Source organism: Rhinoraja longicauda, chromosome 1, assembly GCF_053455715.1.
Source record: "Rhinoraja longicauda isolate Sanriku21f chromosome 1, sRhiLon1.1, whole genome shotgun sequence".
NCBI classification, from domain to species: domain Eukaryota; kingdom Metazoa; phylum Chordata; class Chondrichthyes; order Rajiformes; family Arhynchobatidae; genus Rhinoraja; species Rhinoraja longicauda.
The window spans coordinates 128,663,563-128,685,200 of NC_135953.1; the positions used below are offsets into that span (position 1 = coordinate 128,663,563).

At 41.3% G+C, this 21,638-nt stretch overlaps 1 protein-coding gene across 8 annotated transcripts in view; it reads left to right on the plus strand.

Moving 5' to 3' along the window:
- Window positions 1-2,776: 2,776 nt before the first annotated feature.
- The window catches only part of gria2b (glutamate receptor, ionotropic, AMPA 2b), a 102,550-nt gene continuing 83,688 nt past the window's right edge, over window positions 2,777-21,638 (plus strand). For 4 of the 8 annotated variants that reach the window (XM_078406590.1, XM_078406525.1, XM_078406563.1 and 1 more), the window contains exons 1-2: window positions 2,778-3,150; window positions 3,491-3,631. In XM_078406590.1, coding sequence (XP_078262716.1) covers window positions 3,057-3,150; window positions 3,491-3,631 — 235 coding nt within the window. In that variant the 5' untranslated portion in view covers window positions 2,778-3,056. Of the gene's footprint in view, window positions 3,151-3,490; window positions 3,632-21,638 lie in introns of all 8 variants that reach the window. The other 4 variants (XM_078406582.1, XM_078406543.1, XM_078406534.1 and 1 more) reach the window with 3 other exon arrangements.

Genomic DNA, 21,638 nt, shown 5'->3' on the forward strand with positions numbered 1-21,638 from the left:
CTTTCATTTCCCTCTCCCCTGACTCAGTCTGAAGACGGGCCTCGACCCCAAACGTCGCCTATTCCTTTTCTCCGGAGATCCTGCTGAGTTACTCCAGCATTTTGCGTCTATCTTTGATTTTTTTTAAAACACCTGATAGCCTTCTGTAAACGTCGTTCCAATTTGAAACCTGGATCTGTGACTATTTTGGCGTTAGTAATTACTTAATGTTTCGTTGAAATAAACACTCCAGCCACCAATTGTCATGTTGAATTCTCAAACACAAAATCACAGCATCAAAAAGGATATCTCAACATGCGTCATAGAGAAAAGTGTACAATAGTTTCATCAACTGTAAAGGACCTTTAAAAATACTCGATATATTACTGATTTATGCAATGCCTTGTCTCAGAAATGTTACCGGATGTGTACTGACATTGGGTCAATTTAACTTACTCTGGTGACATTGGGATGTGAGGAGATGTTGAGGCCAGTTCATTGGCTATATTTAAGAGGTAGTTTGATGTGACCCTTGTGGCTAAAGGGATCAGGGGGTATGGAGAGAAGGCAGGTACGGGATACTGAGTTGGATGATCAGCCATGATCATATTGAATGGCGGTGCAGACTCGAAGGGCCGAATGGCCTACTCCTGCACCTATTTTCTATGTTTCTATGTTTCTATTTCCATAGAATGAATTTTCAAAATCATCATATATTGCATTTTGCGATTACACCAATTGTAGCTCAATTAGACACATAACATCATGATAATTAGCCGGGAATAATTTTGGGTGTGGCGTGGATTTTCAACTGTTAGTTATTTACATTTGCCACCTAGAGTGTTGTTCCTTCGACCATTTACACTTGTCACCTGTATGCCTCCAATTGACTGGTTGCGCGGGGCACGAATCATTACATAGATCAATGCCCTTGATTATCTCGGAATGAAAGGCTCAGTGTGTGTTTCCTCCCACTCAGTATTCCTTCTGGCTCGAAGGGCCGAATGGCCTCCCCTGCACCTATTTTATATGTTTGTTTCCGTTAAACCTGTACCGTGACAAAGAAAAACATATTTGATACGCCTTGACTGCAAAGTGAAATGGGCTTTATTTAAGTTTAGAGAGCAAAACGTGTAGGAAGGAACTGCAGATGCTGGTTTAAACCGAAGATAGACACAAATTGCTGGAGTAATTCAGCGGGCCAGGCAGCATCTCTGGAGCGAAGGAATGTGTGACGTTTCGGGTCGAGACCCTTCTTCAGACTGAGAATCAGGGGGAAAAGGAAGACGAGAGATGGTTCGTGTTAGCAATACGTGTTAGGTTTGCTAGTCCTTTCAATACAATTATTTGATTAGGAGATTGACGCAATTACATAGGTCTCAATCGTTTGACCAGTCAAAAGGTGTAAACTCATTTAGAACACGTTTCAACTAAAATCTGGTTTTATCTTGCTTGGTACGTCAGTGTTTCAATCTCATATTGGTCGCTTTTCTTTACTCTAAAAGTCATAGTTCCGAAAAAAAGAAGTGCCCCGCATTGTTTTGGGAGTAGGCATGTACTTAATTTGGTGGCTCGGCACAAATGTTATAATCTGCATGAGTTCACTGGTAGGAAAGTTTCTATTGTCATTTTTCTGGAGTCATTAGTCTCTGTGACCAATATAAATAACAACGCATTTAACAAGTAACAGGATGTACAAGTACCTACGTGGGTACCATGATGCATTATCGTGAGATGTCCTTTGTACAATGCCCTTTTCTATATCTGACTTTAATTCACATCAAAGTCACATTTCCAAATCGATCAAATTAAATAAAGATGATAAATGGTGACAAAGTCAAATATTGGTCAAGTGACATTCCTTCTTGCGTTCAAAATGGACATTGTATAATAGCTACACTGTAGAGATCGCATTTAGCAAGAATTAACTAGTCGATTATACCTATTCCTAATGTTACAAACATAGATTTTATCCACAGCTTTAATGACCTGGCAAAAATAAACATTTTCATTCGTTTATATTATGAACATCGCGAAGACTAGAAATATGCGTTGAAAAATACTGTCATCACTAACATTGATTATTAAACCAAACAACTCGTCTTATGCAAGTATCGCGAATAGTTTGCTACAGTATTAAAGCCGTACTGGCATGTTTGATTAAAATTATACCAATAATTAGTTTGGGATTCTGAAAAAAAAAATCACCTTGATCAAAAAACAATCAGGTAAGTGATTAATATCTTTGAAGAGGGTTGCTGCCCGTGCGAATACATCCCAGCATCTGCGAGGTCGATGTTTAATGAATGAATGAAAATGTTGGACGATCGCTATCGTACAATTTGTGTTTCAGGTTGGGGCATTGATATATAATCAACAGCGCCATGTCAACAGCAAACGGGCATTAATATGAGCTTCGTTGATTTATGAGAATTGCAGATTATTTGTTATTCCATCGTGCGTTGTGAATTGAAAAACAAAACGTGAATTGTATTAAAGGCACAACGACGGACATTGGCGATTTTCTTCACCCGCCCCCCTCCTCAAACTGATACCATTGTTTGTCATTAGAAACGAGTCGCGTTAGGGAGGTAAGATGAAATAAGTCATTCCAACGGTGGTGGTGAATATGCAGATCGTAAGTAACATGTTAAAATGGATAGGTTAAGGAAACAACATTCAGAAATAACATGGACGCTTCATGGTTGCGAGAGAACTCCTCTCTCTGGATTGGTAGGGAGAAACGTGCATGTGTTCGGTCGCTGATCGTTTTTTTTTCGTGTGTTCGGATTTATTAAGAATCAGGACATGTCTCTGGCAGCGTGGCTGTGCTGAGGGGGTGTTGCTGGGTAAAGCGCAGTGCTAAAACTGCTTTTCACATTTCCCCACTGTTCCTGTTCTTGCCGCTGCTGCTTTTTTTAAATTCAATCGAGAAGGGCAGCGTTCGTCAACCAGGTGTTTATTGTTTTTTCTTTTCTCTCCCCTTTCTTGAAACGGCGTTATGTAAAGGACAGCCTTACAACAAATCCTGAGAAGGAAAGGATTATAACGCGGTTGCAATCTTTTTTTTTTCGGAAATGCAAAAGATTATGCAGCATATATCGCTCTTCCTGGCTTCTTGCTTATGCGGACTGGCGTTCTGTGCATCTTCCCCCACCAGCGTACAAATCGGTGAGTTACTTTCCAGTAAAAATCATTTTAATTACCAAATAAAATCTTTAAAACATTATTTTTGACTGAAATGTCCCAATTCTATCGATCGCTCTCGCCTTTCGTAAAGCATTAGACCAAGAATCAGTGGCTAATAACATAAGATAGGCATAAAATGTTTTTAATAGCTGTTTAATTCTGGAGGAGATTGTCAATCAGATTTTGGTATCAGTAATTTCAATTGACATATCTTTTCAAGATCTTAAATCTTGTTGGGGGCTATTATTGTATTGGTTGGTTTAATCAACAGTGGTAAGGGTACATAAAACTAGTTATCAATTTATATTTTTTCTTTTAATAGGGGGGTTATTCCCAAGAGGAGCAGATCAGGAATACAGTGCATTTCGTTTAGGAATTTTCCAGCATAATTCTCATGAACTGAGGCTGACGCCCCATGTTGACAATTTGGAGGTAGCAAACAGCTTCGCCATAACCAATGCATGTAAGTAATCTTGAAGCGGGCGATGCGAAATGTATTGGAATGTATGTGTCCTTTAGCATGAGCGACAGTGTTTATTAGCAATCTGCTTCAACTTGGGGACCGGTTAAATGCGATGTTGTATTTCTCCGTGCCGGGCTGTTGTGCTGTGTGTGTGTGTGTGTGTGTGTGTCTGGGGTGACATAAAGTATCGTGAGCGTTGAAAGCCATCTGTAGCGAAACAAAAAAAAAAACACATACCCCACCCCCCCCCCCCCTTCTAATTGTTTTGGGTGTTAGCATGATGTGTGTTGTGTGCTGAACTTTTTTTTCTCCCCCAGACACCGTTGATATTTTGTGGCACGACCACCTCAATGGCAGTTGCTCCATTGTCCACATACAAGTAGCAGCGGGCTGTGGAGAGGGGAAGGGTAAAGATGGTGTAGGTGGGTGGATGGGTACGGACAGGAGCACATTTCCTCTACGGTTTTATATGTTGAGTGAGATGCACTCGGAGAGTGAACCGTGGCAATAACTAACGATGGGAGGAAACACCAGTGGGTTATTAGGTCGGGTCCCAAATGATGCGTTCTGGTTATACCACAGTGTAAGAAAAACTAACGTTGGTCATTATTATTTCTGATGTCACCAAGGTAGGTCACAAATTGGGTTGATATGACGCTGACGTCACGCCACTGCAGTGGTATAACGCCGATATAGAGCAGAATACATACATGACATAGAAGCAACACTAATCAGTGAACGACGACCAACCAAGTGCATGATCATTCGCACCCCGTGTGGGTCCGGTCGGCGTCATTGTAAGGAAAGGAATGCACGGCGCTTACACACGAAATTCACAGTAAATGGATATGTACATGTTTTATATGCGTGGCTGAAAAAATGGTACCGACGGGAGGGAGATGCGTAAATTCCACCACACCAGATTATCTCTCAACATTACAGAACGGAGCTATTTGAGCATCTAGAGTCACAGAAGATGAAGCTTGAATGGAGGGGGAGGGGGAGGGGGCGGGAGGGGGAGGGGCGTTTCTTGTCCAGATCAGCTAGACGCGACAAGATCCAAATGTGCCCGTCTTCATTTTGTGACAACATCAAGCCACGATATAATTGTGTATTCCACTTGCATTCGTAGTTTTCCTGTGCAGCTTTTTTTAATGTGAGATTTTCCTTTTGTGTGTATGCGCTGGCTGCCGCTGCGATTTTGTTTTCTCTGTATGAGGCTGGGACAATTAAATTGTTTTAATCTACATCGTTATGTAACATTACACAACCAAAGGCGCATCTTATACGTGGGATACAAATCCAAGCAATTGGATTCAATGGGAATATTATAATGGCGCGCGTATAGGTTATCCGCTGGGGCTGTTCCCGGTTATATAACCGTGGCGATTTCACAAATATGTGTTGTTGAGGTTATCAATCGGTAGCCAATGCCCACTGTCCAATTTATGACTGCGGTGCTCCCCCTTGCACTGGGATCCCAGATATGTGGATGCGGTGGGAGTATCAAAATGAAACTTCAGCGTCGCTTACAAATGAAACACCTTCACTCAACCGAATGTGCATTAAAATGAAACTGCAACACGGGCAAGCGCGCTCCTGCCCAGTCACACGGAGCAAGATCTATCTCCCACTCAGGTATGCGGAGGCGATTGTGCAGAGCGCCGGGATAAAGCCCTTTGCGTGGATCCCCACGCTCCTGTCATTGCAAGTGACAGGGCGAACGAGTGCTCGAGCAGAATATGAATATTAATGCGACACATTTAGTTCTCTGTGCAGTACATGGAGTTCCTTTTTTTACTGCTGTAGAAACATTAATTGTGCTTAAGCAAAGCACCCGATGTACGTCACGGCTTTGGATGGAGATAGAGACCCTTTTCTTCAAACCTACTTTGCAGAAACATTTTGGTCCTCAGCATTTGAAACAAGGGAGCGAACAGTTGAATTCCAGCTGCCCGCTTATTTATACATTGCAGAAAAAAATGCTGTTATTGCTTGAATATCTGCATGCAGTTTCTAAGCTTCACTGTTGTAGCCCAACGCTGATTTCTTCTCTGGATCCGACGGACCAAAACCCCCCAACTGCGAGCTGCCAGGTTCCCCCTTTCATAAAATGGCTGGTCTCCTGTGTGCGGATTGACTGTCAGCTAAGCTGCCGGTTCCAGTCTGCGCATCGGATCTCAAAGCATGCTCCCAATCCCTTGCAAATGCACATTTTAAAAATAAAACCCCTCAAATAAATATACCTTGGAGCGTGTTTGTGACTGAACTGTCAATGGTTAGAGGATATATTTCGGTTAAGTGGTTATGCACGGGAGCTCGAACTAGTTAGAGTGCAATGAGCATCAATTCCTGCATTGCACGTCTGTCTCTCTGTTCTTCATAGTTGCTGAAGACGCTGGCTATTCACTTACCACCAGGGGGCAGATTGGTCAGCAAGGAAACAGGCTCTATTCAGTCCGTCTGTCCTAGAACATACGGTTCACACAAGTCACCCACACCTTCACCTTTCACAATCCATTTATGAAAAATATTGGATCATTCCGATTCAGGAATGCAGCACGATATCCCTCTGCTCAAAGCAGCTAGCGAGTTTTAATCTAGCATTAATCTTTATTTGTCTGAAGAAAGGGTCCCGACCCGAAGCGTTGCCTGTCCATGTTCTCAGGAGACGATGACTGTCGCGCTGAGTTACCCCAGCAATTTGTGTCTTTTTTTGTAAACCGTTTTCTACTACAGTTCCTTGGTCTGCATGGAACTTTATTTCTTCGTCCAAATCATCAGTCTGAAGAAGGGTCTCGACCCGAAACGTCTCCCATTCCTTCTCTCCTGATATGCTGCCTGACCTGCTGAGTTACTCCAGCATTTTGTGAATAAAAACCTTCGATTTGTACCAGCATCTGCAGTTATCTTCTTATACTAAATTTATCTGAAGGTCTGTTTTGACGCTGTACATTTGAATTCGATTAGCGATACAGCAGATTATACCGCATTGGTTCAAAAGGCCGTCTTCCCCTGACAGCTTTCAGGTTTACCTTTTGGGATTGCTTTTCAATTTACTAATCTTCTGCAAAATAAATATTAATGCCCGTAAGCGAATAGATTTCATATAAATTGTGACGTTTGGTAACTGTGGTAAATGTAATTTCGGGATTGGCCCTCTGATCTCATTAATCATATCAATATCCATTATTGGATTTTTTTAAATTGGATAATTTAATCCGTTATTAAATGCAATTATTTTGATTCACGGAAATGACCCACCAACCTACAAGTGCATGCATTTGAGCGCCGATGTTAATAAGTTGCCAATGGTTTGAGAATAACGAGGCAAAGCAGTTGTGCATAGGATCTGTGCTCGTTCCAGTGATCAGATCCAATGGAGCAACGGCGCAATAATTGCTACATCGCCTGCCCAAATACTGATGTTTACCATTATTATAAAACACGATATAGATAAAATGCATGTATAAATAACGATGGATAACTTGAACAAAACGAAAGATATTTGATATTCGGTAGCGCAGCGGTAGAGTTGCTGCTTTACAGCGAATGCAGCGCCGGAGACACAGGTTCGATCCTGACTACGGGTGCTGCACTGTAAGGAGTTTGTACGTTCTCCCCGTGACCTGCGTGGGTTTTCTCCGAGATCTTCGGTTTCCTCCCACACTCCAAAGACGTACAGGTATGCAGGTTAATTGGCTGGGTAAATGTAAAAATTGTCCCTAGTGGGTGTAGGATAGTGTTAATTTACGGGGATCACTGGGCGGCACGGACTTGGAGGGCCGAAAAGGCCTGTTTCCGGCTGTAGATATATGATGATATGAAGACGTTCCTATTATCTCATTCGGCCAAGGGGGTATGTTTACTGACTCACAAGGTGATGGGATTGGATCAGAATTAGGCCATTCGGTCCATCAAGTCTATTCCGCCATTCAATCATGGCTGATCTATCTCTCCCTCCTAACCCCTTTCTCCTGCCTTCTCCCCATAACCTCTGACACCCGTACTAATCAATAATCTATCACTGCTTTAAAAGTTTTCATTGACTTGGCTTCCACAGCCTTCTGTGACAATGAATTCCACAGTCATTGCCCTCTGAATAAAGAAATTCCTCCTCGTCTCCTTCTTTCACGGGGCCTCTGTCAAACAATACTTTGGTTTTAATATCAATGCGATTTTCATACCCCTCACTCCATCCGATCTCTTTAATCTTTTCTACCACTACAGCCCAATAATCTTCTACTTCTGGTCTCTCGGTCATCGCCAAATTTAACCATTCCATTACTGATGGTTGTGCCTTCAGCTGCCGTTAGTCTTACTTCTGGTATTTATTGTTGAACCCTTCCCACCTCTAACTCTCTTCTACTCTAACATGCTACTTAAAACCTATTTTTAATGCCCTTGATATCTCAGTGTTTTTCTGATCACCTTTGCTGTGATGTGCTTTAAGATGTTTTACAAGGTTAAATACATTTTGTTAAATACATTTAACATAATTAGTGGAAAGTGGCAGAAGTGAACTAACAATGATGTCTAAACAAGGACTGGGCGAATATAACCTTGCACAGTCAATTGATGTCCACTTTGAACATCCATATATTCCCTTCCAGCTGGGTTTGCGACAAAGCATACAAGATTGGAAATAAGACTCGGTTTGTTTCCAGACAACGACCATGGGGATGTGGAAATTTAGTACCTTCATCACAACCCCAACTAGATGATTTAATTCATCATGAATTTGCAACTTAATAGAGAAATCCTCTCTGGCCTGTTTGAGTTCCCCACCTGCTGGATAAACATGTGAATATTTGAAGAAAGCATTTATTCCTCTTTATTAACGGAGTACCAGAAAAGCCAACGAGTGGCTACAAAATGGCGAGAGGAACTTGTACTTGAGGGCAAACTAATAGACAGAATAATTTCAGCATGCAGGCAACGTTTTTGGTTTGGCAAATTTGTGCGAATCTTATGGAAGCACGTGAAACACATAATACATATGGCTAATGCACTGAAAAGGCCGGAAACATTTTTTTGTGTGTTTTTTAAAAAGGCGTTGTCAATCATAACTTTATCTGGAAATGATGCAAAGAAAATCAACCCATTTTATGGATTAGCAAGGAATATTAAAGAGTTTTTTTCTCTTCATTAAACACACTGGAGCTAGATTATATTAATGCAGCAATTAAAAACAAAACCTGCTTTGGGAAGAGAGTCCAGTTGTTTAGTGACAGTGTATGATATATGCTCAACAGTTCCAGTTGATGCTCTGCAAGTTTAATTTAGCTTAAGATAGACACAAAAAGCTGGAGTAACCCAGCGGGACTGGAGAGAAGGAATGGGTGATGTTTCGGGTCGAGGCACGTCTTCAGACTCTTTAGTTTAGTTTTAAATTAATTTAGTTTAGTTTCGTTTAGTTTGGCTTGGAGATGCAGTGTGAGCTGTGCATGGGTACACCGTTATTGTCGGTGATGAATGGAAGATAAGGATGGAGTTGAAGTATGCAAATTACCTGACAATTCAAACTGCAAGAGGTACATTTCCACAGAGGTTCTCTCCTTATGATTTTTATGTAAAGACTCTGGGAATAAAACAATGAGAAAATAAGCCCTGTGGAAATCTAACCATCGTGACAACAACAAAAAAATCCAATTTAAATCTTTACAGCATTGACAACCATCCCGAGTTGCTTTTAAAATTCAGAATTGGATGCAAATAGAATTAAATGGGGGAATTGCTAAGAGGTTGAGAGTTTCAGAGGGTATTTTATAGAATGTGCAGGGAGGGGAGTGGAATTGTCCACGATGACAAATGGCTTTGTTGCTGTCGCCAGCAGAGTGCAGAGGCTGGGGATGTAAACAGTCATGAGTGGAGAAGCAGGATTGATTGAACAAGGGAGGTTGGCACAATGGCACAGCTTGTGGAGCTACTGCCTCGCAGAACCTGTGTTTCATCCTGACCTCCAGTCACTGTCTGTGTGGAGTTTGCACATTCCCCCTGTGACCTTGCTGGTTATTTCCCCCACATCCCCAAAATATACACCAGATTCAAGAACAACTTCTTCCCTGCTGTAATCAGAGTATTGAAGGACTCATATGCTAGGGATGAATCCCAGATCTTCCAATCTACCTTATCATGCTCCTGCATTTTTTTAAAACTGCATTTTCTTTACACACAAAACACATTTGTCACTGTATCTCGGTACCTGTGACAATAATAAACCAATATCAATATGTGGGCTGGCACATTAATTGGCCACTGGAAATCATTTCTGTAGGGAGTGGTAGAATCTGGAGGCACTGATAGGAATGTAAAAATAATAAAAATGTTGGGGTAGGATTAGCGTAAAAGTGGATGCTCGATAGTCGGCAGGTAACTTGTGGGCTGATGGATGTGTTTCTATGTTGAATCTCTCTACATAAAGATCACCAACAATCTGACCTGGTAAACCACATTGAAGCTACAGCCCAGAAAGCACATCAATGCCTGTACTTCATCAGAAGACTAAGGAAGTTCAACATGTCTCTAATGATTCTTACCAACTTCCACAGCTTGGTTGAGCAACAGCCCTGCCCAAGACCATAAGAAATTACAGAGAGTTGTGGATGTAACACATCGAATAAACTAGTCTCCCACCATCGACCGTCTCTCTTCTTGTTGCCTCAGGAAAGAAGCCAACACAATCAAGGATCATTTCCACCCAGGGCATCCCCTCTTCTCCCCTCTCCTGTCGGAAAAATATATACAAAAGTTGGGCCGAATGGCCTGTTTCCAAGCTGTATCACTCTAAAAGCTTCATAGAACATACCACCAGATTCGGGAACAGTTTCTTTCCTGCTGTTATCAGGCAACTGAAATGATCTCTCATAAGCTAAGGGCGCATTCAAGATCTTCCAAACTGCCTTATTGCAAACCTTGCACTTTGTATTTACACTTTCCCTGTAATTATAATGCAAAAACACTACAACACAAGAACACTCTGCACTCTAGAATTGTTCTCTTTGCAATACCTGTAGTACTTATGTTTGCCTTGGTTTTACTGATGTATAGTATTATTTGCCTCCACACCATGCCACCATAACTTTTCACTGTATCTCAGTGCACCTAACATTTTTTTTTAAAAAGCAATACCAATAGGATGAAAGCCATGTAGTAGTTTATGGGATCTCAATGTCAATTTTAAAGTCGATGTGATAGGAATGAAGGACGTGGGAATTTTTGTTGGGATAAGATTATGTGATCCACTTTACAACATGCTACAATTGGCCACATGCATTGTTAAAAGGCGGCACATGAAAAGGTCATTTTATGGGTGAACTGGTTTTGCCTCCACCCACACCCCAGACTAGCGGCTCGGCGGCACCCTGTTGGCGCACGTCGGTTTACCAATGTGGATTCAGTAAGTATGAAGGTGTTTTTCCATTTTAAATTTTTGTTTCTCAAGCATTCGCGGCAACATGTTGAAGGTTGGCGGGGTGGGCTGGTATTGGTCCTGTTGGTGTTGGTCCTGAGCGCTCACGTCGGCGGCGCTGCTCTCCCGGGACTGCTCACACCCGGACTGGCTCACACCCGGACTGGCTCACACCCGGACTGGCTCACACCCGGACTGGCTCACACCCGGACTGGCTCTGGACTGTTCACACCCGGACTGGCTCACACCCGGACTGGCTCACACCCGGACTGGCTCTGGACTGTTCACACCCGGACTGGCTCACACCCGGACTGGCTCACACCGGGACTGCTCACACCCGGACTGGCTCACACCGGGACTGCTCACACCCGGGACTGGCTCACACCCGGACTGGCTCACAGTCACACCCGGACTGGCTCACACCCGGGACTGCTCACACCCGGACTGGCTCACAGTCACACCCGGACTGGCTCACACCCGGGACTGCTCACACCCGGACTGGCTCACAGTCACACCCGGACTGGCTCACACCGGGACTGGCTCACACCAATACTGGCTCACACCAATACTGGCTCACACCGGGATTGGCTCACACCGGGACTGGCTCACACCGGGACTGGCTCACACCCGGACTGACTCACACCCGGACTGCTCACATAACCAAAGGAGACAGGTACACAGCCCGGGAGCTGCCTGGGGCGGATGGGTGACAGATTCTGGTGCCTGCACACACCGTTCCCACTCACTGACTATCGGCCCCGTGGCCCCCACCCCACCTCCCACACCTGTCTCATCGCTGCCCACTGCCGCCCCCGGTAGGACGGGACGGTGTTCCGTCGTAATTCAACACGAGTCCAGAAATGCACAGACAATATTTGTTAGTAGAACACAAGTACCTTTGCTAGCTGGTGCTTGCCAAATGAAGCAAGTGTTTGTCTTACAAGAGAGATCCCTGGTTGCGGGTGAAACTTATCTCAGTTGGTGATGCTGTTGCCATGTTTTATGCCAGATCTGGTTGAGATGCACTCCCGGATGGAGGATACATTTCTCAGCCTTTCCATTCCTTCTCTGGGTCTCCCAGCTGAACCCTACATTTCACACACAGCACACTTTTCCCTCCAGGTGATCCCAGGAGGATTCTGCACAGTTGGACCAAGATCCACGCGATAGCATCAGAAGACCCGAAGGACCACTTCCAATAATTCTTATTTGGTCTCATGCATTTTACTAAAGGCTTTCAGAGTGGATCATGAGGATATCCTCTGTGATAGCTTTGTATTCTCATTTCCTCAAACTAACAATCTCGTGTGAATCCTACCGGGTCTAATTACTCGCCCTTCACTCTTTTTAATATCACAACCAATCTCCTCATTCCAATACTCTTCAAGATTTCACTCAGTTTAATCCCACAACTATTTTATGATCCGAAGATGGGTTCCCGACCTGAAACGTCGCCTGGCCATATCCTTCACATGTGGTGCCTGACCTGCTGAGTTTCCCCAGCATATTGTGTTTTACTCTTATCACCCTACTCAATTGACCCCCACAGTCACCACACTTTCTCTAGATGATATGACAAAGTCCACCTGGTCTGATGCTTCCACCTGAGGATTCTGGCTTTTGGGAGATATTGGAGGGAAGTGGCTGTTCAGGTTTGGGGCACCACAGGATAAATGCTGGGGCTGGCCTAGATGGGATATGGGTGCTGATGTTCCAAATGAATTCCAGAGTGAAGCCGGGAGATCATCGTGGACAATGGAAAGTCACAAAATGCAGATCTTCATCTGGGTTACAACTATCTCATATATGACATAAATCACCACAATACCATTGAGCACTGAGAAAATAGTATCATATTGTTATTGCGTTTTATGCTAAGCACATGTCATGTTTGAAGATGACCTTATTCAAATGATTGCTTCATTCTGTATGCACCATCTATCAAAGATACCCCTTTCTAATAGCATTTGACAACCCTCCTTTAGGATTAACAATTGTGGTACAGCTACTGCAAGATTAATGATCAATAATGGAAAGTTGTTCAACAGTGCAGCCAACAACATATTCTTTTTTCATATCAATTACAGATGGTGATCCTTTCCAAAACCCTCTCTTGGGTAACTAAAGGCCACTGTAATGCTTATTATTTTTGTCTCGTCATTAAAGTTTAATATTTTGCATAACATTTTCTCCAGCTGTTATGTATATTTAATCACCTGATGCAATAGATGACAATGTAGATAGAAATTGTTGTTATCTTCTCTCTGATGCAGTAGCAAAATAGCTTGCATAACATCTGAACCTTTTGCCATTGCATTTTGATGATTTTTGGACAGATCCACTCGCATCTTATTTAGACGTTAAATAAGAGTAGATTATTAAACGGAGGCATCAAATGACGTGCAAAATAATTATCGTGAATTTGGAAATTTTTAGACTCCCATCACAGTGCGAATACTGCTTTCATTCTCACCACAGATGCTATCTGAGTTTCTCCAGCACTTTGTGTTTTGCTCTATATTCAAGCATCTGCAGTTCCTTGAGTCTCAATTTTTCATTAATATCTGTATATTGTAAATGGCAGCCAAAGGTAGCCAGGTACCTGGACTTTGCTACGAGTAAAATAAAGAGTAATAAAAACAAGGCTTATAAATTCTAAGTCTCTCAGCGAATGTTCAAAACCCAAGTGTGCAGGATTGTACAACATGTTTTCTAATATTGAAAAAAAGGCAACAGTGGAATTGTTTATCAGTTTTGAAATCTTAAATTGAATGCTTTTACATTGTAATCCTCGGAGAATGGGGGATATGGATCATGTGCAGACAGATGAGATTAGTTTATTTAGCATCATGTTCAGCACAGACATTATGAGCCAAGGGGCCTGTTCCTGTGCTGTACAGTTGTATGTCCTATGACTGGGCTTGGGTGAGTCAACACCAGAATGAACCTACATTACCTTTGTCTTTAATATGTCGAGGAGCATGTTCAGTGATTTAAGATGCGCACCTAAATCATTTTCATTTCCAATGTGAAACACATTCCTATTTTAGAATTAATCAAGACTCTATTTATTTATTTATAGTTATTTATTGTACATTGGAGGATTTAGCTTGAATATAGATTAACTGATTTATTTGTGTTCATAATTTTTCCCCATAAAGTTGGTGTAAAACTTCAGTTGTTAACTGTGCAACTGATGGCAGAATATCACTAGAATCTTGGATTCAGATTTTATATTTATTTTTTATACATAATTCAAAAGTTCAGTCACAATTGTCAGCAAGTCCATTTAATAGCCTCTGAATTTATTCAGTACAGTGATTAAAATTTACCCTGCACTTGAACTCTGTACGATTCTTTGACTCTCATTAAAAGAATGTACAATATGATTTTGCTGTAACTTATAATTTGTTTATAAAGATCTAATATAATATAGAAATAGCAACAAATGTGAGTCTCCTATGTTCAGTAAGTATCCAACTTGAGATTTTGTGGGGATTTTAATCACAGTTCCAGGTGAATCTACTGTACAAAGTTATGTCTCATGCATGCAGTAATGTGTTAGTGAACTCGCACAGAGACTGTGGAAATGGGTGATTTCCTGATTGCTTCCTGAAGATGAGATGTAAATCATGAAGTAAAAATGTAAAGGATTTTTTTTTTTTACATGATTTTCAAGGTTACAGTGCATGTGTAGGATAACACTGGAAATTCATCCCCGGTAGACAAAATGTATTGTGCTGCAAATAGTTTAGTAAAGGATTTTGTTTGCTCAGATACATTATTGGGGTAGATTAGAAATAGCATTTGAGGACGAGGGTGTGCCTACTATTCATAATGTCCTTCAGAGAAATGTAAGAGACTGCAGATGCTGGAATCTTGAACAAAGAAACAAACTGCTGGAGGAATAGTGAGTCAAGCAGCATCTGTGAAGGAAAATAGACAGACACAAAACATTGTCTGACTTACAGAGTTCCTTCAGCAGTTTTTAATTCTAATTAATATCATTACATTTGATAAATTTTAAATGCATAATAGAAGTGAATAAAAATTGCTTAGATTCTCGTGTAAGATTGAGAAAATTCAGTGCTGTTCTTCGTCTGAATAAACAATACTGGGCACAGAAAAATATATATCACTTCTTAGATCATAGCTCATTTTTGACTGAACATGAAACTGTCTTTGCCAATTTTCATTAAGATTGCATGAACATAATGATATTTCTATGTAAAAACGCAGTTATTTTTGCATGAATTTGCATGCAGTTTCCCTAAAAGGTTTGGAGGTAAATCTCTGTAGCTGATCAGCCAAAGTGGTTCTGTCTGATAAGTTATTGAACTCCTTCATAAATAGAACAGAAATTATTTTATGTCGTCTTCATGGCTATTCCACTAAACACAGGACATCATTGACTTTGCCCAATATCATTATATTTTCCAAATGCCCTGTGATGACTTTCACCATAATACAGAGGAGAGGGAGCCCCATGGTGACTGAGCGCGTCCTGTCAGTGGTGTCGGCCCAAAGAAAGAGCTGCCCCCAGGGGCTACAACGTGAGCCGCAACAACAGCCAAACGTTACTCTGGTTTAGCAATGGCCACAATGACCATTCAACATAGCTTCTGTTCATTACCTGTTTCTGTGCTCTACTGCTTTATTTATTTATATATATTCTTCTGAATAAAAAAATATTAGAAATTGAGACGCCAATCCAAGGCTTGAGCAGATAATTTAATGCATTCTTAAGGAAATACTATGCCTTCAAAATTCCCCATTTTCTAGAAATGCCCCAAAGCCTTCGATAACAGTGCATCCTCAAACAATGTTTGATGCTTGCTGAAGCTTGCTACGTACAAGTGATTACTGAACTTGCTAACCTAACAATTACTATAATTCAAACAATATAATTTCCGAGAGAGGTCAGATGTCACCGCGTAATGTTTTTTTTCTTACTGCACTGTTTGGACAGAATTAACTCCTGGTGTACTGTTTCCTATTCTTGCAAACAATTATTGTGGTAGTAAGTATTTCATCTTTCTGTTTTTGTGAATTACTTTATTTATAAATAAATTGAAACAAAACATGTATTAATCCACTCAAAAATTTCAGGCATTGTTTAATATTTTATAGGTTGAAACTATCACATATCTTAGTTGTCAAATTATTTTTGACAACGTTCCAGTGAAGTTCTTTGGATAAATTGAATGTATTAAGCACTGGGTTGTTTCATATATTCAGAGTAGTAATTTATCCAAACAAAATCAATACCAAGGAAGTGAAAAATACAACTTCTGTGAATCCTATCCAAGAAGTTGCAGATGGTAAAAGGTGCTGGTTTCTAATTATCTTAAATCCAGTTTGCTATTATAAGTCCACAAGAAACTTGCTTGGCCACAGTATCCAGGGCTTGATTTCTGAATAGATTGCAGATTCAATAATACTGGCTATTTTCAGAATCCAACATCTATCCAAAAGATATAAGAGACCTTTAGAAAGCTTGTCTTTTTTTGAAAGCTAATTCCTTCAACTTAGCAAACCATGTAAGATAATGTCAAGACCTACAGTAAATACAAAATCTAGTGCATATTGTAAAGATATTGGACAATAAGCATCCTACTTGTTTTGATGTTAGGCAAAGTATATGGAAAAACCTTGCAACCATTCAAGTTCAACCAGACAACCTTTTGATCCTTTAGCCTTTTTAACCAAACCTTTGTATTTGCTCCTTATTTAGTCATTCATACTGCCAAGCCGGGATATTGAGTCAGAAGCAGGGTCTCGACCCGAAACATCACCTATTCCCTTTCTCCAGAGATGCTGACCCGCTGAGTTACTCCAGCTTTTTGTGTCTGTCTTCAGGATATTGTTGATATGAGCTTCTTTAGTATTTGTCATATCCTCACACACAGCATGAGTTGCTTATCAAAAGGTGTCAAATCAAACAGTGTTGGTTTTTCCTTTTTCCAGTATGGGATGGCTTGCGGAACTCCATCTGTCAGCTCAGCTGGAAATTGATTATGTTACCATAGTAAGCCAACTGTTGAATGGCAGATGTCCCCAAGATTCAAGCTCATGAACTACTGGCTGGTGGTCAAGATGTTTACAAATAGTATCAAGTTAAAAAAAACTTGGATAGCATTCACAGAAGTTGTATTTTTTCACTTCCTCAGTATTGATTTTGTTTGGATAAATTACTTCTCTGAACTTCCTTTGTCATTCTGTGAAGAATCTAAGAAAATATACATTTATATTTCATTCAGTGCAAGAAAATGCAATTGCTCTAGAATTAAATTGCTGTGTAGTAATTTCATGTCCAGTGTTTTAAAACTATTTGATGCAAATATTTTTCACATTCCAGTTATTTTTTTCAGGAAACCACACAAGGAATTCAGTATTTCAATGAAGCAGCAAATGGATGCAATCAATCTTTAGGCAATTATAGGGATTCAAATATTGTCTTCAAGAATGAAAAGATGGCTTATTATTTGTTATTTGCAATAACATGGCAAAATGATTGGCACTTCCAATAATTTGAAAGGTGAGATTAAGGTAGAAAGCTAATTGGAACCATTAAGAAGCTCCAGGTTGTGGCAAATGCCAGGCCATTTTGCCATAGAACGAGCAGAAAGTAAACTTTTCATTTTTTAAACAATATTTTAATCCCTATAATTGCCTGAAGATTGCTTAAAGGAGCAGGGAGATGAGAGGAAGAGAAGGGGTATAGGGAGGTATTACTTGAAATTGGGAAATTCAATGTTCACGCCATTGGGTTGCAGGCTCTCTCGATCCACCCATCACTTACCAGGATTTGCCCATTTCCATCTTTTTTCTAGTTTTCTTCCCCCCACCCACCCTCACTCCATCAGTCTGAAGAACAATCCCGACCCAATTTTCCATTTCCCTCCACAAATGCTGCCTGACCCGCTGAGTTCCTCCAGCATGTTGGGTTTTTTTTGGTCCAGATTACAGCATCTGCAGTCTCTGGTGTTTCCAAGGGAATAATGGGGACATAAAAATAGTAAATTGAAGAGACATAGAAAAGAGAGGAGTAGAAGGAAACATAGAAACATAGAAACATAGAAAATAGGTGCAGGAGTAGGCCATTCGGCCCTTCGAGCCTGCACCGCCATTCAATATGATCATGGCTGATCATCCAGCTCAGTAACCTGTACCTGCCTTCTCTCCATACCCCCTGATCCCTTTATCCACAAGGGCCACATCTAACTCCCTCTTAAATATAGCCAATGAACTGGCCTCAACTACCTTCTGTGGCAGAGAATTCCACAAACTCACCACTCTCTGTGTGAAGAAATGTTTCTCATCTCGGTCCTAAAAGACTTCCCCCTTATCCTTAAGCTGTGACCCCTGGTTCTGGACTCCCCCAACATTGGGAACAATCTTCCCGCATCTAGCCTCTCCAACCCCTTAAGAATTTTATGTTTCTATAAGATCCCCCCTCAGTCTTCTAAATTCCAGCGAGTACAAGCCTAGTCTATCCAGTCTTTCTTCATATGAAAGTCCCGCCATCCCAGGGATCAATCTGGTGAACCTTCTCTGTACTCCCTCTAAGGCAAGAACGTCTTTCCTCAGATTAGGAGACCAAAACTGAAAGAAAGATTGGATTAAAGAATGGATTGGAAGAAACAAAAGGCACAGACCATTTGAAGTAATGAGAACTCCATTTGTTTCTCATATTCTGATACTGGGCCAAGGAAGAATGTTACTTTAAGACTCCATACAATGTAATTTTGCAGCATTAAAGAAGAGATCAGATTAAGCTTCCATTCTTTTTCACAAGGCTGATATTTGAAGTGGAACAAACTTGACCAACAGCTTGTGGGGATTACCAACTGGCAGGTTATTTCTTCTTCAGCAATAATTGCTGGGTGATTTATACAATAATAACAAGGGTCATTAAACCTGTTATTATTCTGCCAACAACTTTTAGCCCAGTGATGCAAATGGAAATGATGCTATTTCATCAAGGATTGCATGGATTTTCTGAACTAACATTGAATGAGAGAAGAATCTAGTTCTTTGCCTATTGTTTTACTTCAGTTTATCTTAGTCATACAGTGTGGAAACAGGCCCTTCAGCCCACTAAGTCCACAATGACCAGCGATCTCTGCACACTGACACTATCTTCCACACACACAAGGATCAATTTTCCATTTATACAATTAAACCAAGCTAATTAACCCACAAACCTGCATGTCTTTGGAGTGTGGGAGGAAACCGAAGATCTTGGAGAAAATCCACGCAGGTCACGGGGAGAACGTACAAACTCCGTACAGACAGCACCGGTAGTCAGGACCGAACCCGGGTTTCTGGCACTATAAGGTCAGCAACTCTACCTCTGCACCACTGTGCCATTTTGTGTACTCTTGTCCATTATTGTCACATTTTATCCTCATTCATACTTGTAAAGGGAAACTAAAATCAAACGTTTTAACCAGTTTACCAGTTAGGAAATATGACATTTCCATTTTGAATTAATCAAGTCACTTAAATTGCACAGAAATTATTTTTTCAGAATTTCATTGTGACATTTGTGATATCATATTGTTTTCAGATTAATAAACAAATCTTTTTAAAACATTTTTTTTAATGACAAAGGCCATTGGATAATGCATTATTCCATACAGTTTGTGCCTGTTAAATTCATGTACTCGAGTGAATAGAAAGTTGTCACATTCCCAAAAGATTTTATAAATACATAAGGGGGAAAAGGGTAACTAGAGAGAGAGTGTGACCTCTCAGCAATCAAAGCAGTCACCTCTGTGTGGAACCACAGGAGATGGGCAAGGTCCTCAATGAGTATTTTTCCTCTGTATTTACTGCAGAGGAACTAGGATGGAGGAACTTGGGGCAGTCAATGGAAGTGTCTTGAGAGCAGTCAGTGATACCATCAAAGAAGTACTGAAAGCACTATCATGTATGAAGGTAGACAAATCTCCAGGGCCAGATCAGATATATCCGAGGACATTGCAAGAATCTAGAGAGGAAATTGCTGGAGCCCTGGTTGAAATTTACGAGTCGTCCTTAAATACAGGAGAGTTGCCGGAAGACTGGAGGGTGGCAAATGTTGTGCCTCTTTTTAAGAAGGGCTGCAGGGAAAATGCTGGGAGCTATAGGCTGGTGAGCTTAACATCTGTAGTTGGAAAGTTACTAGAGAGTATTCTGAGGAATATACAGGCATTTGGACGGGCATGGGCTGTTTAGGGATAGTCAGCATGGTTTTGTACGTGGGAGGTTGTGTCTCACAAATCTGATTGATTTTTTTTGAAGATGTGACCAAAAAGGTCGATGAGGGCAGAGCTGTAAAATGTTATGTACATGGATTTCTGTAAGGCATTCAACAAGGTTCCCCATGGTAGGCTGCTCTAAAAAGGTTAGATTGCATGGGATCCAAGGAGCTATAGCTGAATGGATAGCAAATTGGCCCCATGGAAGGAAGCAGAGGGTGATGGTGGAAGGTTGCTTCTCGGACTGGAGGCCTGTGACTAGTGGTGTTCCTCAGGGTTCGGTGCTGGGCCCGTTACTGTTTGTCATCTACATCAATGATTTGGATGAGAACATACAGGGCAAGATTAGCAAGTTTGCTGATGATACAAACGTGAGTGGTTTTGCAGATAGTGAAGATGACTGTGAAAGATTGCAGCAGGATCTGGATCGATTGGCTGAGGAATGGTTGATGGAATTTAATACAGAGAAGTGTGAGGTGTTGCATTTTGGGATGTCTCACAAGGGCAGGACCTACACAGTAAATGGCAGGCCTCTGGGGAGTGTTATAGAGCAGAGGGATCTAGTACAACAGGTTCCTTGATGGTCGGGTTGCAGGTAGATAAGACGGTCAAAAGGGCTTTTGGCACATTGGCCTTCATCAGTCAGAGTATTGAGTATAGAAGTTGGGAAGTCATTTTGCAGTTGTGTAAGACATTGGCGAGACCGCATTTAGAATGTTGTGTTCAGTTCTGGGCACAATAGGAAAGATATTGTCAAGCTTGAAAGGGTTCAGAGAAGATTTACGGGGATGTTGCCAGGACTAGAGGGTGTGAGCTTTAGGGAGAGGTTTAGTAGGCTGGGTCTCTATTCCTTGGAGCACAGGAGGATGAGGGGTGATCTGAGAGAGATGTACAAAATCTTGAGAGGAATAGAATCTCTTGCTCAAAGTAGGGGAATCGAGGACCAGAGGACATAGGTTCAAGGTGAAGGGGGAAAATTTAATAGGAATCCAAGGGGTAACTTTTTCACACAAAGGGTGGTGGGTGTATAGAACAAGCTGCCAGAGGAGATGGTTGAGGCTGGGACTATCCCATTGTGTAAGAAACAGTTAGACAGGTACATGGATAGGACAGGTTTGGAGCGGTATGGACCAAGTGCAGGCAAGTGGGACTAGTGTAGCTGGGACATTGTTGGCCAGTGTGGGCAAGTTGGGCCAAAGGGCCTGTTTCCACACTGTATCACTCTATGTCTCTATGACTCTATCAGCGATTTAGTGAGATTTATCTGCCCAAGTTTAAATGTAAGCTATTAAAAGTACTGATGAATAAACTTATTGTACAGAGGATTTGAAGTTCGCTTATTTAGTGAATG